Raw genomic sequence first — 20,404 nt, 5'->3', positions numbered from 1 at the left:
TTGCATGAAGACCCCCGGGGCCCCTTTTAATCCAAAGGGCATTACAAGGTACTCAAACATCCCAAAGCAACTGGAAAAAGTAGTCAATGGTTCATCCCCCTCTCGAATCCGTATGCGATAATATGGTTCAACCAAGTCCAATTTGGTGAAAATGTGTCCTTCCTTTAGCTGGCTTAGGAGATCTGAAATGAGGGGAATGGGGTAGGCATTAGTCTGGGTGACTGCGTTAAGCTTGCGAAAGTCTATACACAGTCTTAAGTCACCTGTCTTTTTACGCACGAAGAAGGCAGGAGCGCAGTGGGGGGCTATGGAGGGGCGGATGAAGCCCCATGCCAGATTCTTGTCAATAAAGTCTTTCAATACTGCCTTTTCTTTGGGATTCATAGGATAAATCTTACTCTTAGTTAAACGTTCCCCCCCTCCACTTCAATAGTACAGTCTGTGGCGTGGTGGGGGGGGTAGTACGTCACACTCTTTGACATAGAAAACATCTGCAAAATCTCGATATTTGGGAGGCAACTGCGGATCAGCATTTCCTGCCATCAAGGAAGAACCTAGGACGGCTACCTCTTTTTGGTGCTGTTCACATTGCGGTTGGATGAATTCAAGTGTTTGCCCCTGAAGCCAATTTACTCCCAGGACTACTGGAAGGCGGATGCCGGGCACTATAGTGAAGCGGATCTGTTCCCAATGGTCCCCCACTCCCATGGCGACTATGCCTGTTCGCCTGTCAACCAGTCCCCCTTTGAAGTCACTCCCGTCCATCTGGGCAAATCGGAGGGGCTGCGGTAAAACGCTTGCTTTTATGTTTAGGGTTTTAAAAGTGTCCTCACTGATTAGGGTACGAGCACATCCAGACTCTACTAGAGCCTTAACCGCTACTTGCGGACCCCCCTTATAACGTTGCAATATTACATCAAGAAACATAGTGTCTTCCACTTCTCTCACCATTAGCGGAGCTGTGGGGGGTGTAGTCACTTTGGTCCGCAGTGGCACTCCGTTCACTGCAGACCCTGCTCGTTTTTTGTCTGCTCCTGGGGGGGAACGAGGTTCAGGGCTGCTAAGGATCCCCAGGTCCCGTCTTCTTCTTCCGATGTATCTGAGTCAGCGGGACTAGAGGTGATTGTAATCCGTGGCACAGATGGGCCTTCATTTGTAATCCGAGCCCCCGACGGGGTAGGAAGGAGTGCTGGCGACCCTTTACGAGCAACCTCGTAGTTCATGTGGAGGGCAACGGGCGGTTTGCGCCCGCTTGGCGTAGTGCTTTTGCAACGGCTCTCCCCACCGCTCCGGGGATGTCCTTCTGCTTGCGGGTCCGGGTTGGGACGAGCGTAACATGCAGGGCAAGTTGCAGCGAAATGGCCCATCTTACCGCGAATGAGACATGCTCCCTTTTGGAAACATTTGACCCGGTCTGAAACAGGAGCAGTTGGTCTCCGTGGAGGTGGGACAGCAAGGTCTTGCAGTGGACCTGTTTCCTTCACTCTGCGCCTGGAGAGAGTGAGGGATTGCTGGCGGCTTTCCACCTCCTTGTGAGGGTCTGTATGCCTTTGTATGCTTGTATGCTTCCCCCCCCCCCTGGACTCGTAAAAGCAGTTCAGGCCTCTTGACCTTCCTTGGTTCAGGCTCAGTGTGTGACGGGCCCCAGTTGGAATGTCTCTCCCTCTTCCCACACCCCTCCCTTGCTCTTACTGACTCCCTTGCACCACCGTGGCCTTGGTGGTTGATAGTACTAACAAGCTCTGAGTTCTTTTGATGTTCTGTACCATGCACTATTATCTCGTAGGTTCCCATAATACATGTTTGACATCTGCTTCCCTGTAAGGGTTATAATTCTGTCTTTGAGAATCTGAATTCACTTGCAACTTTTCCAGTGTAAGACTTGTACCACCTGAAGCTTTCAATAAAGATCCTTGTTTCTGCATGACAGTCTGAGCAAATGATTTTATGGAATTTGCACAGGGAGGTCAGGAACTCTCACACTCCTCCGCAAGCAGGACCCATTCCTCGAGATTAGGTGGATCTCGTTGCATGTAAGCCCAGTATAGAACTTCAGGGTGCAATCCTTCACGAAAGTATTGCACTTGAGTAGCTTCACTCCAGTCAGTAACTCTGCTGGCCAGACCTTGAAATTCCCCGGCGTATTCACGGACAGACTTGGTGCCTTGGCGCAATTGAAGGATGGCTGCCTTAGCCTTGTCACTTCGGAAGGGATCCTCGAAACACCTTCTCTGGGCCCACATGAAGTCATTCAGGATTTGTATGGATCTGGCCCGTGAATCAAACTGTTGGATCATCCAATCCGCCGCCTCTCCCTGTAATAGGGAGGACACATATCGCACCCGGCTGTTCTCAGTGGGGAACCATTGCCTTTGCTCTCTCATGAAGCTGTCTACCTGATGCAAAAAATAGGGTAGGGCTTTTGCAGAGCCGTTAAAAGTCACTCATAAATCTTTTAAGGATGCATGCGGATGGGGCGGTGAGTACTGCCAATGCGGAGGGAATCCTCCCAGCCACCCCGGCGGGACTTGCGGTGGTGCTTGTGGCGAAAGCATGAAGTCCTCCTCTCCCAATCCTGGTCCCGAGCTCAGCCGTCCAGGATCCTTGGATCGTACTCCGAGGGCTTCTGCTGTGGTTGTGGCAGTTTCGGATGCCTAGGCCGCGACCAACTCTGCCGTCCAGGCCTCGGCTTTGGCCACAGCCACTCCCAATTCCACTGCCTGAGCTGCGGCAGTGTCTCGGAAACATTGCTCCAACAGGGGAGTTAGAAACAGTTTCACCTCTTCCAGGTTGGTAAGCAGCGGCATTATTTGCCATGCCATATCTGTCGCAGCAGACCCAAAATCTGACAACAACAGTTCTTGGATTTGGGCTTCCGAAGCTGACGGTGGTAGTTCCATAATGCGTAACACAATTTTGGCAGCGGAGTTACCCGCCTCGAACTGAAAGCGGTTGCCTCCGGAGCCTTCAGCCACAGCGGCCCGTAAAAAAGGACTGTCCAATAAATCCTCAAGAGCCGCGGTGCGCGCGACCCACTCTATTAGTAAGGAAGTCCCTTCTTGGGTGAGCAGGGTCTGCTCCTCCGGCAAACCCCCAGCGGTACCGTTATTCAAGTGACGGAATCGGTTTAAAAGGTAGGACCTGGTGGCCTTCCTCCTTTCCTCACGCTGGTGCCGGTCGACCTCCCTCTGGGCACTCCGGATCCAATCCTCAGTCTCCTCTTGCAGGAGCTGTTGGAGGATTTCTCGAGCAGTGGAGGCCTTCGGTTGACCCCCCCAGTGGTCCTCTCCCAACGAAGAACCAGTGGACCCAGGTGCTGTTGCCATGCACTTTAGGAATGAGGCAAGAACCACATTCCTTGGAATAACAAAAAAAGAAACTAAAATAAAAAAGACAGTGAAATGTCTTGAGTCCTATTGTAAGGTCTGAGTCCACCTGTCAAATCCCAAACAACAGAACATCCAGACAGTCGTCTAAGAAGCAGTTTATTTGGGAAGCATAAGGTGTATAGCAGCAACTTACAGGAAAAGGTATGCGGACTCAAGTGGGGGGAAGCGGGCAGGTTGAAACATATACATCAGAAAGGCACCGTTGGATACCAGGCTGAGCCTGGTTCCCATGATAGATTACAGTTATCACACCGGGGCGCAGGCCGTCATAACAAACCTCTGAGCTACTCTACCTTGACTCCAGCTGTGCTCTCAGCCTGGAGCTCACAGACTCAGAGTGCCGGGGTTGCGGCAGGGTGGGCCACATCGCCAAGGCCTGCTGCTCTGTTAACAAGGGGCATCCGCCCGGCCCGGGCAAGAAAGTTGGTGTCACCCAACCCGTCCACGAATTGGCAGACAGTGACCATGCTTCGCCTTGCCGCTTCCGCCACAACGTCAACAGCATCCAGCTCCACAAAGTTCACGGCGTGGAGAAAGTCTCCGTCAGGATCGAGGGCACCCAGTGCAAGATGGAGGTCGACTCGGGCTCGCCCCTTTCCATCATCTCCATGGACACCTTCCACGCTATCCTTCCCAAGCTGCAGCTGACCGGCATCATCATCTCCGACTACCAGTGTCGTTGGGTGCCGGTCCGGGGTGTCGCCTACGTGAACGTCCAGTTTTCCAGCAATTTTCAAGCCATCTCCGCCTCGTCGTGGTCGACGGGCCCTGTGCCAGCCTCCTGGGCCTCGAGTGGTTCCTGGCTCTGGGGATCCACCTCGCAGGCATCCAGCCCCTCCTCGACTCCGTCTGGTCGGAGTTCGAGGACGTCTGGCGGGGCCCACTGGGCTGCTACAAGGGGCCACTTGTTCGCCTGCACATCGACCTCGCCGCCACCCCCATCCGCCTCAAGCCACGCCGGGTCCCCTTCCCTCTCAAGGACTGGATCGACGCTGAGCTCGACAGTCCCATCGCTCAGGACGTCCTGGAGCCCGTCCCTAACGCGAAGTGGGAGACGCTGATCGTGACTCCGCTAAAGGCCAACAGGGATGTCGAGATCTGCGCTGACTACAAGTGCATGATCAACAAGGCGCTCCAGAGCCACGCATACCCTGTGCCTGTCGTCAGCCACCTCCTGGCCTCCCTCGCCGGGGTCCGGGTGAATACCAAGCTGGATCTCGCCCAGGCTTACCAGCAACTGCCTGTGGACTCTGAGTCGGCTGAGGCACAGATGATTGTCACCCACAGGGGTGCATTCCGGGTGACACGTCTGCAGTTTGGGTTCAGCACGGCACCAGGCATCTTCAAGAACCTTATGGAAGACCTCCTCAAGGGCTCGCCGGGCAGTGTTCCATACTTCGACAACGTCCTGGTTGCCGCCTGCTCCGAGGGAGAGCTCCTGGAGCGCATCCACCGGGTGCTCAGCTGTTTCTGGGACCCCAGCCTCACTGTGAAGCGGGGGAAATGCCAGCTGGGCCTGCCGCAAGTGGAGTTCCTGGGCTACTTGATCGACGCCGACTGCATCCACCCCATGCCCGACAAGATCAAGGCCATCCACAGAGCTCCTCCGCCCCAGTGCAGTAGTTCCTGGGACTCTTGAACTACTCTAGTAGTTCCTGGGACTCTTGAACTACTCTAGTAGTTCCTGGGACTCTTGAACTTTTACCATGCCTTCTTGCCCAACAAGGTGTCGGTTGCGGAGCCGCTTCACCGCCTACTCGACAAGGCAACCCCGTGGTCCTGGGGCACGCGGCAGCAGAGTGCATTCGAGGCCGCCAAGGGCCTCTTTTCTTCAAGCCTGCTCATCCATTTCAACGAGCGCCTGCCGGTGGTGTTGACCTGTGATGCCTTGCCCTATGGCATCGGAGCTGTCCTCAACCACCTGTTGCCAGATGGTCGGGAGGCCCCGATTGCTTTCTACTCCTGGACTCTGCTCGGCAGAGTGCAACTACGCCCAGATCGACCAGGAGGCACTCACTATCATGGCCGGCGTCAAAAAGTTCCACGATTATGTGTACGGCCGTCCCTTCACCGTCATGAAGGACCACAAACCGCTCCTGGGCCTGTTCGTGCAGGATCGCCAGACGCCGCAGATCCTGTCTCCCCGCATGCTCCGCTGGTCAATCTTCCTCAACGCCTATGATTTGAGGCTCCTGCATCGACCCGGGAAGAGCATCGCGAATGCGGATGCCCTCAGCCGCCTGCCGCTCGAGGGCCCCGGCCCCGACCCCTCTCCGGCCCACGACATCTTGCTGCTGGAGACCCTGCCAGAGCCACCCCTGCACACATCAGACATCGCTGCCCATACGGCGAAGGACCGCACCCTTGCCCAGGTTCTTAACTGGGTGGGGAAGGGGTGGCCGGCAACACGGGTGGACGGGGAATTCACGCCGTTCACCACCCACCAACACGAGCTGCCCTTGCATAAGGGCTGCCTGCTCTGGGGGAGCCGGGTCATGGTCCCATCCAAGCTCCGCACGAGGGTCCTGGAGGCACTGCACGCCTGCCACGCAAGAATTGTGCGCATGAAGGCGCTTCCACGGAGCTACGTGTGGTGGCCAGGCATCGACTCCGCTGTGGAGGAATGGGTCAAATGTTGCCAACCCTGCCAGGAGTCGCAACCAGAAATGCTGCATGCCCTGACCCAACACTGGGAGTCGAAGCGCACACCCTGGTCCCACCTCCACATTGACTTTGTGGGGCCATTCCAGGGTAAGACATTCCTGATTGTCGTTGACTCCTACTCCAAGTGGCTGCAGGTGGTCAACATCAGGTCGATGACCTCGTGAGTAGTCGTCCGGGAGCTGCACCGGCTCTTCGCGACCCACGGCTTGCCGGACACCGTGGTCTCTGACAACGGGGCACAATTCACCTCAGCCAAATTCCAGGAGTTCATGGCTAACAACTTGATCCGCCATGTAACCTTGGCCCCATTTTATCCCGCCAACAACGGCCAGGCAGAGCAAATAGTCCGGACGACCAAGGAGGCGTTATGGCGCATCATCCAGGGGGACTGGGACGCGCGACTGGCAGACTTCCTGCTAACCCAACATGTCACCTCGAACTCTGTGACCGGCAGGAGGTTAGCCAAGCTCATCATGGGCCGCTGCCCAAAGACCCTGCTCGACAGACTGCACCCCAATCTGGCGCCGGAGTGCCTGGCCCACAAGGACTCTACCGCCACCCCGAGGGTCGTAGGGCAGGACGACCTGGTCTACGCCCACAACTACAGGGCTGGGCCGGCCTGGATTTCAGCCACTATACAGGAAGCAACAGGCCCAGTGTCTTACAGGGTCACCACCCCAGACAGGCGAGTACTACGGCGGCACATAGACCAGCTCCGCCGCCGCCCCACGGACCAGCCCAAAACTGTCCCTGCTCCTGTGACACCTACGCATTCCAGTGCCGTGGAACGGGAACAAGCTGTGGCGCCGGAAATCGAGCAGCCGGAGGTCCTACTCCCACCCGGAGAGACAGCCCTTACCGACTGCTCAACGAAAGGTGTCCCCGCCGCCGAGGGCACATCCGACCCAGCTCCAACTTCACAGCCAGCAACCCCCGTCCCGGTGCCATGCCGTTCTCAGCGAGTACGGGCATGACAGGGCCACCTCAAGGACTTTGTGTGTTCCTGCATAGTCCGGACTTAAGGGGGAGTGGTGATATGTATGTACATAGTAGGCGATACGCATGGGGAAACTTAGGAGCTTGAGTCCTGGACAAAGGATCCTAAACCCTGCACACACCATTGGTCCTAAGCCAGCACGCGCCATGGTTACCAGGGGTTGTTCCCCCCATCACAGATCAGAGGGGGAGTGGCTGTGGGCGGCCAGGGGGGCATATAAGCAGGGCCCTTTGCACTGTGTTCTCTTCTGTACTTCAATAAACATGTTGCTGTTGGAACTCCGTCTCGACCTCGTGTGTCCTCCCCACGCGGACTTAACACAGTCCATCATACCCTCTCGCGCTGTCCATTCTTTATTCAACAGAGTTTACAATTAATTAATCCTCACCTTCAAGGTCAAAAACATTCAGCAGACAAGAGTATCAAATTTTTATTGATGGATTAAACCCCAGAAATCACCGAGCATGTCGCTAAATTTCTTGTAATCGTTATAAAGACAGAGAGAGAGAGAGAGAGAGAAAGAGAGAATGATGGCATAGGACAAGAATGGTGACCAGAGAGATGTATCAATGTATTTATTATTAAAGGGTCCAGATGGTTTTATTAGCTTGAAATATGAGATATTTTTAAATGTTAGTTATATATTGATTTTAAGTGATTGTCAACTTATGATGGAACATGATTTTCTCTTTTAAGTTGCCTGTACAAACACATCTGGCAATGTGGTTATTATGCCAATAAAGGTTCATTTATCTGTGAAATGAAGGTGAAACTATGAGAGAGACTGTCATATGCAAATATGTGGGTTTCTATGGCAGATGAATGGAACAGGATTGCAATGATGAGCGGTGGCTCCCCAGTAACCGAAAATATTTTCACATATCACTATTTTTTACAATCTTTTGAGGCATATATGTGTGCACATTTCTGTGGAAATGTGGACTGCATTGTTTTAAAGGAGGCAAGCACATGGGCACATTACCCCACCATCCTTTGGCACTGTTGCTCTCCATCGGTGGAGTACCTGTTAAGGGGCTAATTAACAAAACTCGATGATGATGACGATGCGCTCACCAAGTGGGGAGCAAGTATTTGTGATGATCTGTACAGCATACAACTACTGTGTGTCCAAGCCCAGCGGCACCGTGTCCACCCACGAGATTCTCGGGGCAGCGATGAGCCTTCAAGAGCCGCCGCTCGCTCGGGCGCATGCCTCCCCGCGCGCCTGGCGTGCCAGGGTGCCGGCGGAAGGGGCCGCGAGGCCTCCGGGGCCGCCCTTCCTGCGGGAGCTCGTGCAGGGCTCCTTGGAAGCTCGCGCCGGGGAAACCCGGTCGGCCTACAGGGCGTCACTGGGCCCAGATCCGGAACTCCTCCTCCCCCTCCCCCTCCGGTTGCTTAAACGGCGGGGTTTCGCCGTATCTGTATACCCTCCACCCCGGCTCGGCTCGGCCCGGCCCGCCCCCTTCGTGCCCCTTCGTGCCACAGACGCCGCCCGGCGGGGCCCCGGCGCCCTCGCCGCTCGGCCGGCGGAAGGAAGGAGGGGCGGCGCGAAGGCGGGGCCCGGGGGGGCGGGGCGGCGACGTAGGCCATGACGAGCGCGTTGTTGCGCGAGGCCGCGGCGGCCCAAAAAAAGGGGGGATGCGCGCGCATGCGCAAGGGTCTCACGCGCGCCCTCCTTTCCGCAATGCCGGAAGTGACGCAGCCGTGCCGGCTCGGCCGAGGTGGGTGGGGCCCCTGCTGTGGCGGAAGCGGCTGGAGTCGGGCGGGTCCCCGGTGCGGCGCCCTTCTCGGTCTGGGCGGTCTCCTCCTCCTCCTCCTCCCCCCGCCCCGCTCTTCCTCCTCTTCCTCCTCCTCCTCCTCCTCTCCCCACCTCACCTCGTCCCGCCCGCAGCCGCCGCCATGATCCTGCTGGAGGTCAACAACCGCATCATCGAGGACACGCTGGCGCTCAAGTTCGAGGGCGCGGCCGCCGGGTGAGAGAGAGAGAGAGAGCGAAGGCGGGGGGGGGGAGAAGGCGGGGGGGCCCCCCGGGCCCAGCGGCCTCCCGGCGCCCTGACGGAGGGGGTGGGGGAGGGGTTCCGGGCCTCTCGCCTTACTGGAACCGGCGGCCTCCCACTTCCCGGGCGGGCGGGCGGAGGCCGCTTCGTGCCCTGCAGGTGTGGTCGGGCCTCCCCCGGTGTGCTTCCTCCAGGCCTCAGGCCTTCCGCGTCGGGGGTGGGGGCGTATTTCGGTGCGAGTTCTCCCTTTCACGTCGGAACTGTCCAGGGGGCGGGGCGGGCGAGCGGGGGGGGGCTCACGTTGGGCAGCCTCGCTCGGGGCGGAGGCGCCTGTTTGCGCGAAGGAGCCCCCGAGTGGGAGGCGGGACCCCGCGTCACAGAAGCGTTTCCGTCAGGGTTCACTGCCGGGTCGCTCTCAGGGACCCCCAGCCCAGAACCCCCCCCCGCGATGGGCGCTTCCCTGGCTGAAGGGGGGGGCGGGCGGGAGGCGGGCGGGCGTCCCCCTCCTGGCAGTTCTTGTCCTCCTCCTTGTTTCAGCCACGGTGTCCTTCCTCCGTTGGTGTGTACAGTTTTATTCTGTTAACGTTCCAGATCGGGGGGTGGGTGGGGTGGGGGTGGGGGAAGGAGTCTCTGCCAGGGGGCAGCGAGCGAGAATACCTCGTGGGTGCCAGTGGGTAGCCAGCCGCAGGGTGCTGGTTCTGCGCCTGCCAGATGGTGTCGGTGACCCCGGGCCAGCTGTGGGCGAGTGTGGGCGTCTCCCAGCTCTATGCTGCCCCTGATGTAGGTTGCCTTTTGGGATGGCTGTGCTGCTCTTATTGATCTCAAGAGCAGCAGGTGGGCTCACTTGAAGTCCTCTTTGGGATACTTTACGCTGAAAGAAGTCTGTCTCATGCTGTCATTCAGTTTGGCTTCTTAGTAGCTGTTGAGAGAGAACTGCTCTAAATTAAGTGGTCCTTGCTTAAGAACACAAACTTCTTGCAGAATCGCATCAAGGTTCCTCTAGATCAGCATTCTCTGTAAGAACCCCAGCAAGCTGTGTGTGTGTTAGGTAGCCCCCAGGACACTGGCCTACGTTCTCTCTTCTATCCACCCCTAATAGTGGATTCTAAAGCTTAAAATCTTCATTGAGTCAGTTTCAATGGTTCCTATATGAAACTCCCCCCCCCCCACACACACACACACAGTATGCCAGTATCTGTTGCAGCGATTATTCATTGGGACTAAAAAGCATGACTCAGGTTTAACAAAAAATAATAATAGTGCACTATGTGGTTTGAAAATGTGGAATAAGTTCTACTCCTATTGGAAGCTGTTGAGTCTTTTAGGTGCATTCAGCTACTTTCAGATCACTGAAGAACATTTCCTGTCAAAGCTTTTAAGGGTGTGTGGGTCACTTCTCTAATACATTAGATGTAGCTGAGTATGTCCTGTTCAGCTATATTCAACAATGAAAATTCAACACCATAGAACAGTCTCTTAGCCCAAATGTGTCTCAATTATAATTTTTTACTTTTAAGTGTTATAAGACTCAGACTATAATTTTTTGCTTGTAAGAGTATTTTAGTCCATGTTTCCTGTTTTATCTTGTTTTATCTGGCTAAGGGCCGCAAATAAATTATCTATCTATTCAGCTTTTGATACCATGTGATATTTAGATATTACTTACATGTTATAACAGAATCTCTGAGTAGACAATGGGCAATACTAACAGGTTCTCTATATTTGGAGGTAGCAACACCCCCCACCCAATGCTTGGGGAATGTTTCCATTCATCACTACTACACGATACAACGTTCTCTGATGTTCCTTAGCAGGATACACTTTTTATGTGTAGGCATGCATGCTTTTAACATTGTTACTTTTTGTAAATATTCATATGAAGTACCCAAAAATTGTTGTGGTTGTGTCTCAGCGCTATGAGTGTAGGATGTAAGGTGCTATTTTAGGGACTTTCTATGCATTTTTAGAAGTAAGTTCAGATTTGCTGCAGCTCCAGGTTGAGAGTACAATGGACAAGTGTGTGCTTTTATTCTACCCTTCCTCCAAGGACTCAGGGAAGTATACGTGCTTCTGCCTCAACTATATCTCTCATTAACACTGCGAGGTAGGTCAGGCTAAGAGATGGCAAGGTTGAGTTTCATGGCTAAGTAAGGATTTTAATCTGGGCCTTTCTGACACAAATCTTACACTTATATATTTTACATACACACTTGTGAATGTGTCCTTGCAATATTCACACTTTAAGTTCTTACGTGTACACTTCAATAGTAATAGTACACTTCAATTAGTAAGTGAAATGGTATTATACTAACTGCACTTTGAACCATTTCACGTTTGTAATAAAATGGCCTCTCTAGAACTGTAGCAGATTTAGCACCTTAAGTAAATCAACAGAGAGGAAGTTGTGGCTTCTGCATTTTTAAGCTGACAATTTCCATGTACAGACAAGTTCAGAGCCAAACCAAAGATCTGAAATGATTATCATGGTAGATGTTTCAAGCTGAGTCATCTGTGTGTGATACAGAAAACAGCCATGGAGACAAATGTATTCTCTGCTTTTATTTTTTAATGTAAATTGTAGTGCTTCTACATCAGAAAATGGACCACTCTTGGTTTGTACCTCTGCTTAAGATATTGAGATATTTCTTGTAGTTGCAGACTGGCAGTCAGGTCAAGAATACAACAAAATGAGTGGAGTTTATGCCACACTAATAAATAGATTTAAAGACATCAGAAACAATGTGTTCGGATACAGGGCTTGAATTTGGGAGCTTTTTGCTCTGTTCCCAATTCTGTCATTTTTTGGTTGTGTGAACAGGGTCATGTCCCATCGCTGATTCACTTATTCTTTTTAAAATAATTTATTCCATTGAAGAATTGCAGATAAAGCAGAGTAGTAAGATCCTACAGAGCATGTGTAGCTCTGGTTTACAAAACTGAAAATCCAAGTGATAAAGAGTTCAATAGAGAATGGCTGAATCCAGCCCCCCCTTTCAAAATAGGTTATCTGGTGAGTGGCATTAACTGTTTTAAAGAACTTCATGTGCACGCGTAAGATCATTTTTTTATTATTATTATTACCCTTCTAGTTAGGGATACTCTCTAGGAGATATCCCCTCACTGGGGATACCCTCTATTTCTTCACATGCATATAATCCCTGGCTGGACTGATGTGTGTGTGTGTGTGTCCTGGATTTGAACCACTTTCCAGGTTACATTAGGCACAGTTGGTGTATTATATTCATGTATAATGTAGACAAAAGGGCAGGCATTTTTAGGAAGGGCCAGGCTTTGGACATCCTTTTAGATCTGATGTCTTTTGTCACAGTGTTGGTAAAAGCTCTTGCGTGGTTTTGCTCAAGGGTTTTCTGGAACATCCAGGCCGTGTGTGTGTTCTTTAAAAGAACAGATCTCCTTGGTGCAGCCTAGAACGTTAAGCACCCCCAACTCTCCATGTTGGTGGATGTATCAATCTGTGAGCATTATGCCCACACAGCTTATGCTGTGCTAAATTGTACCCTGCAGCTGGTTTTAACTGTTTTGGCACTGGTTTGTAGTGCTTCTGTAGTGAAAGTTACTGTCATTTCTCCCCCTCCCAAGTTACCATGAACACACTTTAGTTACCTTTGATGCACACCATTGGTTTTTTTTTTTTTACACTGAGATTAATCATGTAAAGCAGTTCACAGTATTTGCTTGAAATCAGGTGGTTAGTATTTCTGAAGTTGTTTATCTTGACTAGGTGGTACAAAACCATACATTCCCTGTGGTTGCCTGGTTCACTTTAACGCACTGCTTCTGACAAGCCTTTCAGCATGAGATATACAGAATGCTTTACAAAGAATATTAGAACCATTGTACAAATGAGATCATGGTGGATGATGGACTGGTTGAAATAGAGGTGGCACAGTGGTGGAAAGTAGCAAGATAGACCAGCACCCACATTGTCAAGCTGTCTTACCATTTCAGTGCTTTTCTTGCTTCCGATTATGCAAGTCTGCATGCACAAGGTTTATCTGGAGCAGCGTGCCTGATATTCAGATCTTAAGCATGTTTACTTGGAAGCAAATCCAAATGCTTTCAGTGGGACTATATTCCAAGTTTGGTTACTTTTAGGAATGAAACAAATGGTTCTGCACATCCCAAACCCCATGTTTGGCACAATATGAAGATGTATAAATTGGGGGATGCCTAAAGTTTGTGGTTGGGAAGAAGTGATCATGGGACAGCTTCCCTAGATGACTTGAATGTTGTAATTTGCTGTTCTAAAATATTCTTGGCACACTATTGTCACCAGATTACACCATAATGTACATTTATTAGTATATCCTGTCCTGTAATTCCTCAGAGTAATGTAGACTCTGTGAAATATAAACTGAACCCCAGTATAGTGCAAGCTTTAAGCTTTTAAATGTATGTTCTTTGCTATTAGGAGATTAGATAGTCCTGGAATCCTTAATTTCTGTTATTATGCAGGCCAGTCATTAGTTGTGAACCAAGTGATCTCTGAACTAGGCTGCCTTTCTCCTGCATCTCCTCCTGTGTATGGATGGGCCCTGACTTCTGTCTAATGTAGCAGTTCAGAAGCAAGTTTTGCACAAAATAATTTTATCTTTCTATTTGTGTTAATTTACTGATCACATGTGTCCAAGTGAAAATAGAGGAAATGCTGTGAGATGGGGATTTGACTTGGTTTTAAGTAAGTGCTGGCTTAGGTCCGCTGTAGCTGCTTCTTATGTCTGCAGCGTTGGGGAATAGCATCTTCTTGGGAGTTGAAAAAGTAGAGCAGTTTAATCTAAAACTCATATAAGACCACTGTTAGCTGGTTGAGGTAAACCAGGCTGACTGCAGGAAGAAACTAGGCTGCCCAGAGCCTTTTCTTTTTCTTTTTCTAATAAATTTTTATTGTTTTTTTAACATAAAAAACAAACATATAAAAACAAACAACAAAGAAAAAATTAATAAAAAAAGAAAATACAAAAGAGTATCATTTTGTACCAATTGCAACATTCATAATTTTATAATTATAACAAACCAAAACGATACCCCCTCAACCCTTCACCCACCAAAAAAAGTGATCCATCACCCGACTTCCGTAGAAGTGTCTGACAGTTTTGAAAGTAAAAACATTTACCTTAAAATATAAAGATATTAAACCTTATATCTATTACTCACTAATTAAATTATCAAAGTCCATTTTTGCCAGTTTGTCTCAATATGTGGCGGCCTTTATCCATGTTTTTTTAAACTCATCCATATCTCTTCCTTGTAGGAAGTTTGTAATTTTGGCCATCATATACATCCATATTTTCTCTCTCCAGTCCCCAATTAAAGGTTTATTTCTTTGTTTCCATACCTTAGCTATTACAATTCTTGCACCGGCAAAACTATATTGACAAATAATCCTATCCTCCTTACCTATATTTTTTTGTGCAATTCTTAGTAAACAAAATGCAGGTTTTCTCTCTACCATTAATTAAATTATTTGTTTCTCTAAATACTTTTTTCCAAAAATGTTTAATTTTTTTACATGTCCACCATACATGCATATAGGTTCCTCTTTCCTTTCCACATTTCCAACATAAATCCATTTCTCCTTTTTTTTCATTTTGGATATCATCACTGGTGTCATATGCCATCTATAAAACATTTTATATAAGTTTTCTCTAATTTCATTAGTTATTGTAAATTTAAATTCTCTCTTTCATAAATTTTCCCATAATTCCAAATCAATATTAAACCCTAACTCTTTCATCCATTTCACCATTGCTGGTTTGATTCTTTCTTGTTCGAGATTAATTTCAATTAATAATCTATACATCCTGCCTATCAATCCTTTATTTCCCTTTATTAATATTTTTTCTATCGTAGATTTGTCTTTATTAAATCCAAGCTGCTTATCTTTATTAAATATATCTTTTAATTTATAATACACAAACCAATATTTTATTTTAAGTTGTTCTCTACCTTTTAAAACCTACCCAGAGCCTTTTCTCATAGTAACTAAAGTTATTGTATGGGTCCTTGCAGTTGAACACAAAGAGGATTTCAATGTCCATTACAATTTAATGGGGGAAACAGTTGCCATTTTTAGCTTCAAAATTCTGGTGAGCTTGTCAAAAACTGGTCTTTCTTGTTTTTAGGGGGAGGGGAGAATTGCTGGGAGGTATTTTTGGTTTACGAGCTCCTGAGGACAGATTGTAGTGAAAGCAGAAGCTCCTGTGTTTTCAGGTGTAGGAAGTTTCAAATGAACTGGACGATAAAGAAAAACTTGTTAAATCTCAAGCAGGGTTTTGTTTGAAATATTGAGGCCTGGCCCTATTAGGTGAATTTTCTGCTTGAAGTCATTTTTATTAGGGAAGAATCCATGAAGAGAAGGGAATCTTCCCAGTGGAGTAAAGCTAATCTTGTACCAACATTAAACTATGCCGGTGTTGTGTGTGTCGTGCTGCTGGTTGTTGCAAATGGACAGCACTGCAGGTTTGCCTTAAACTTTTAGTCCCTGTGAGGCTTTATCATGCACACAGGTGGTTAGAACACATAGGATGTGGCCCCCTATATTTGTGAGACAGTCCATGGTTGCTCAGCCTAGATCATGGGAAATACTTCTTACAGCCCATTCCTGACCTGAAAGGATGAAAGTCATTTGGAGGCCAGGAAAGGACTGTGCTGGCATAAGTGGCATGGCTGCTGGCAGCCGTGCCTCTTATGCTTTCCAGGTTCGCACAGACGCCAGCGGGGGGACCCGGATACCAGTCTCCTGGCGCTGCCATTGCAGCGCTGCCCAGCGATGCTGGCTGGGCGTCCCACTAGTGCAAAGCCCCGTACCGGCATCGCAGGGACGTTCCCAGGGTGTTCCAGGGGGGGGGGTGGAGCTGCCAGTAGGCAGCTTCTTGTCCCCTTTCGGACAGTTACACCGTAATCGGGGACAGCGTTGAAAATATGCAATGTTGTTCTTTGGTGAGCAAGCATAGGAGATTAGTATTTTTTTATAGTATATAGCCTTCGGTAGTGTATTGTGTAGCTGCATATCATACAAGTGAAGAAATCAGTATTCAACTCAAAATTCAGCATTTTGGATTTGGCCATTATGAGTATGAAGATGCACTTGGAACTGTGGGCCGTGCCCACATAAATTAGAGATGCCACAGAAACACAGCTCCAGTGAGAGGAAGTGCTTCGCCCCATACTTCACAGAAGTAGAATATGTTGTGCAAAAATGAGGAAGTATATGTAAATGATCTTAAACTGCCTAAATTATGCAAGGTACAGGCACCACCTTTATCGTCTTCCGTCTTCTGTGCTGTCCCTGCTTGCGCAGGCCTGCTTCAGGAAGGATCTTCTTCAGCTTTCTTGATGCAGGCAGGGGGCGCCGGCTTTTTCTGTGCACGCGTCAGCATGCCGGCTGAAACATGATGCAGAGGAGCGGCGCCCCCTGTCCCTCAGTTCTTCTTTTGCTGCTGACGAGGAAGGATGCCTTTGGCTTAGCTCTTACTGTGCTCTATTCTAATGTGAGTGATTGCTGGGCCCCTGAAAATGGCTCTGCTAAAAATGCAAGATCCAATAAATTTTTGACTTGTCTTGCTGACAACTTCCTATTCCAGAAAGTGGACAGGGAAACAAGGGGATCTGCCATCTTAGACCTGATTCTCACCAACAGGGAAGAACTGGTCGATGAGGTTAAAGTAGTAGGCACCCTGGGTAGTAGTGACCACGTACTCTTGGAATTTACAATCTTGGGGAAAGGAAAACCTGTACGTAGTCAGACATATAGGTTGGACTTTAGGAAAGCAATTTTAACAAGCTTAAACTTATGCTGGGTAGAATCCCATGGTCAGAGATACTTAAGGAGAAGAAAGTTCAAGAAATGTGGGAGTTTCTCAAAAATGAAATACTGAAGGCATAGTCACAAACCATTCCTATGAGTTGGAAAAATGGAAGGAACCTAAAGAGGCCAGGGTGGCTCCATAAACCGCTTTTTAAAGAATTGAGAAAAGACTCCTTTAGGAAGTGGAAGGTAGGCCTTATAACCAAAGAGGAATATAAACAAATAACTAGTGCTTGTAGGGAGAGCGTTAGGAAAGCTAAAGCTCAGTATGAGCTTAGGCTAGCAAGAGATGCTAAACGCAACAAAAAAGTGTTCTTTTCCTATGTACAGAGTAAGAGTAAGATCAAGGACACTGTGGGTTCAACCTCTTGCGAACTTCTTCTCGATACTAAGCCACTATCGAGTTCTGCCTGAGGCGTGGCTTAACTCAATCATTCCCATATTCAAAAAAGGTGCGCCAGACTTACCGGAAAACTTTCGCTTGGTCAGTTTACTATCAGTTCTTGGGAAGTTTTAGGCAAATATCTTAAGAAACTGAATCACTGGATAACTTCCCAAGCCATCCTGGGCTGTGAGCAAATTGAATTCAGACCTGGAAAAACAACTCTGGACCATTGTCTCATTCTAATGTCACTAGCTGAAAAATACATGAGAGCAGAAAGGGGGAAGCTTTTTGTGGCCTTTATTGACCTAAAAGGTCCCTTCAACACAATTCCCAAAGACCTCCTATGGCAGAAATTGGAAAAACTGAAAATGGACCAGCAACTCCTTGCACTAATACGCCACTTGTACACCAAGACAACCTGTCAGGTTAAATTCAATACTAATGGTGACCTAACAACAAAAATTCCAGTCACAAAAGGCATGAGGCAAGGGTGTGTCTTGGCCCCTCATCTCTTTAATTTGTTAATCAATGACCTAGCTACAGCTCTTGACAAGGTAGACGGTCATCCGCCTAAACTGAACAATCATCTAACTCCTCTGCTACTGTACGCCGACGCTGCCGTAATCTTGGCCAGGACTCCAATTGGCCTTAAAAGATACCCCCTGGCCTTCACTGCCTATTTCCAACAAAATGGGCTCACCATCAATGCAGAAAAATCAAAGATTATGGTCTTTGCCAAAACCTGGAGACATAATTGGAAAGATGGTAGAACCACCTTAGAACAGGTCAAGAGTTTCAAATATCTAGGTCTTTTACCTATAATCTAAGCTGGACACAGCACAAAACACACACAGTGAACCAAGCCAGATGTTCGGCACAGGCCATAGTAAGGTTCTTCTACCATCAAGGGAACCAACAAATCCCAGCAGCACTACAAATCTTCAATCTGAACGTATTGTCACAACTGCTATATGCTGTGCCAATTGGGATTTCATGTCTACTCAGATGAAGTGGAACGGATCCAAGGCCGTTTTCTCAGACATCTTGTAGGGCTCCCAAATTGTGTCTCTTATCTCTGCTCCGAAACAAACCAAAAATTAGTAACAACTAGGGCCTGTTCATCTGCCATAAAATTTTGGCTACGGTTCCATTATCATGTGGGGGAATCAACCCTGTTAAAATATCTACTAGAATACCCCTACTGGACTGAACGTTCTGAATGGACAATCAAGATAAAAAAGAAAATTGCCCAGATAGGCTTCTGTCCAGCGAGAGTTATATCCTAAGTCTAATAAAACAAAGACTAGCCGATCACGAGTTCCAGCGAAAATTTCCTTTAACGCCGCCAATTTGCTCACCGCAATACTTTGGACTTCCACCTAATTTCCATTTAATCTACCTGGACCGTCTTGACAATCCTAAACTCAGGAAAGTCTTTATGGAAGCTAGGACTAATTCATTGCCTTCAGCAATACTCCGTGGCAGATTCCTGAAAACACCTTATGCTGAAAGAGTCTTCAGATGTGGCGCAGGATGTCCTGACTCCCTGTCTCATATTCTTTTGGACTGCCATCTTTATGATTCCCCAAGAGGAAACCTCATAAAACCTAAAGTTTTGAACTTTCCTTAAATAATACGAAAATACTTTACAAACTATTAGCTGATAAGGATCCTGAGATAACCAAAAATGTGGCAAAATTTCTGACGATAGCAGTCAACCAATGGGAATCTAGTCGAAAGTAGAATCACAACATTAAGGAATGATTTATATTAATTTTATTTTACTTAAACTTTTATCCTTTTATATACTGCAGATTGTACTATGCCAATAAAGGAATTTGAAATTTGTAGAACAAGGACAAGATAAACCCATTGCTTGGACCGGAAAGTGAAATTGTAACAGGAGATGAAGAGAGGGCAGAACTCCTCAATTCCTACTTTTCCTCAGTCTTTTCTCGTGAGGGAAGTGGTGCTCAACATGGCACAAACAGAGCATGTGATGAGGGAAGGGATTTGCAGCCTAGAATTGGCATTGGGGTAGTGCACAAACACCTGGTTTCTTTAAATGAAACAAAATCCTCTGGGCCAGATGAATTGCATCCAAGGGTACTCAAAGAACTTGCAGATGTAATTTCTGAACCTCTGTCTATTATTTTTGAAAAGTCTTGGCAAACAGGTGAGGTGCCAGAAGATTGGAGGCGGGCAAATGTTGTCCCCATCTTCAAGAAGGGGGAAAAGGAGGATCCGGGTAACTACCGACCCATCAGCTTGACTTCTGTACCGGGAAAAGTTTTCGAACAAATCATCAAACACATCAGTCCTTGTACATTTAGAAAGGATGGATCTGATCACTAAGAGCCAGCACGGGTTTCTCAAGAATAAGTTATGTCAGACTAATCTTATCGCCTTTTTTGAGAAAGTTACTACCTTGCTGGATCAGGGGAATGCTGTAGACATAGTTATCTAGATTTCAGTAAGGCTTTTGATAAGGTTCCACATAGTATTCTAGTTGAAAAATTGGTAAAATGTGGTTTGGATCCTATTTTTGTTAGGTGGATCTGCAACTTGTTGACAGATTGTACCCAAAGAGTGCTAGTTAAAGGCTCCTCATCCACTTGGAGAGAAGTGACTAGTGGAGTTCCTCAGGGATCTGTGCTGGACCCTGTGTTGTTCAACCTCTTTAGAAATGATTTGGATGAAGGAATAGAGGGGATGCTTATTAACTTTGCAGATGATACTAAATTGGGAGGGATAGCAAATACGGTAGAAGACAGAGCCAAGATGCAGGATGATCTTGACAGGCTGGAGAAGTGGGCCAGAACTAATAAAATGCACTTCAACAAAGACAAATGTAAAGTTCTGCACTTAGGTAGGAAAAATCAAATGCATAATTATAGGGGGCTTAATTATATGCATAATTGCATAATTATAGGGGGAGACTTGTCTGAGCAGTAGTGTGTGTGAAATGGATCTTGGGGCAAATGCGGTCTTGGGCTGCATTAACAAAGGTATAGTGTCCAGATCACGCAAAGTAATGGTATCGCTTTACTCTGCTCTGGTTAGACCTCAACTAGAGTACTGTGTTCAGTTTTGGTCACCACAAGAAAGATGTAGACAAGCTGGAACGTGTCCAGAGGAGGTCAA

At 48.3% G+C, this 20,404-nt stretch overlaps 1 protein-coding gene across 1 annotated transcript in view; it reads left to right on the top strand.

The window, feature by feature from the left end:
- The first annotated feature begins 8,912 nt into the window (after positions 1-8,912).
- ARPC2 (actin related protein 2/3 complex subunit 2) overlaps positions 8,913-20,404 on the top strand; it is a 31,877-nt gene continuing 20,385 nt past the window's right edge. The window contains exon 1 of the mRNA XM_056861098.1: positions 8,913-9,023. Coding sequence (XP_056717076.1) covers positions 8,950-9,023 — 74 coding nt within the window. The 5' untranslated portion in view covers positions 8,913-8,949. The remainder of the gene's footprint in view (positions 9,024-20,404) is intronic.

The sequence above is a fragment of the Euleptes europaea genome, chromosome 15 (genome assembly GCF_029931775.1).
Source record: "Euleptes europaea isolate rEulEur1 chromosome 15, rEulEur1.hap1, whole genome shotgun sequence".
Taxonomy (NCBI): Eukaryota; Metazoa; Chordata; class Lepidosauria; order Squamata; family Sphaerodactylidae; genus Euleptes; species Euleptes europaea.
This window is presented reverse-complemented; position numbering and strand designations above follow the sequence as displayed.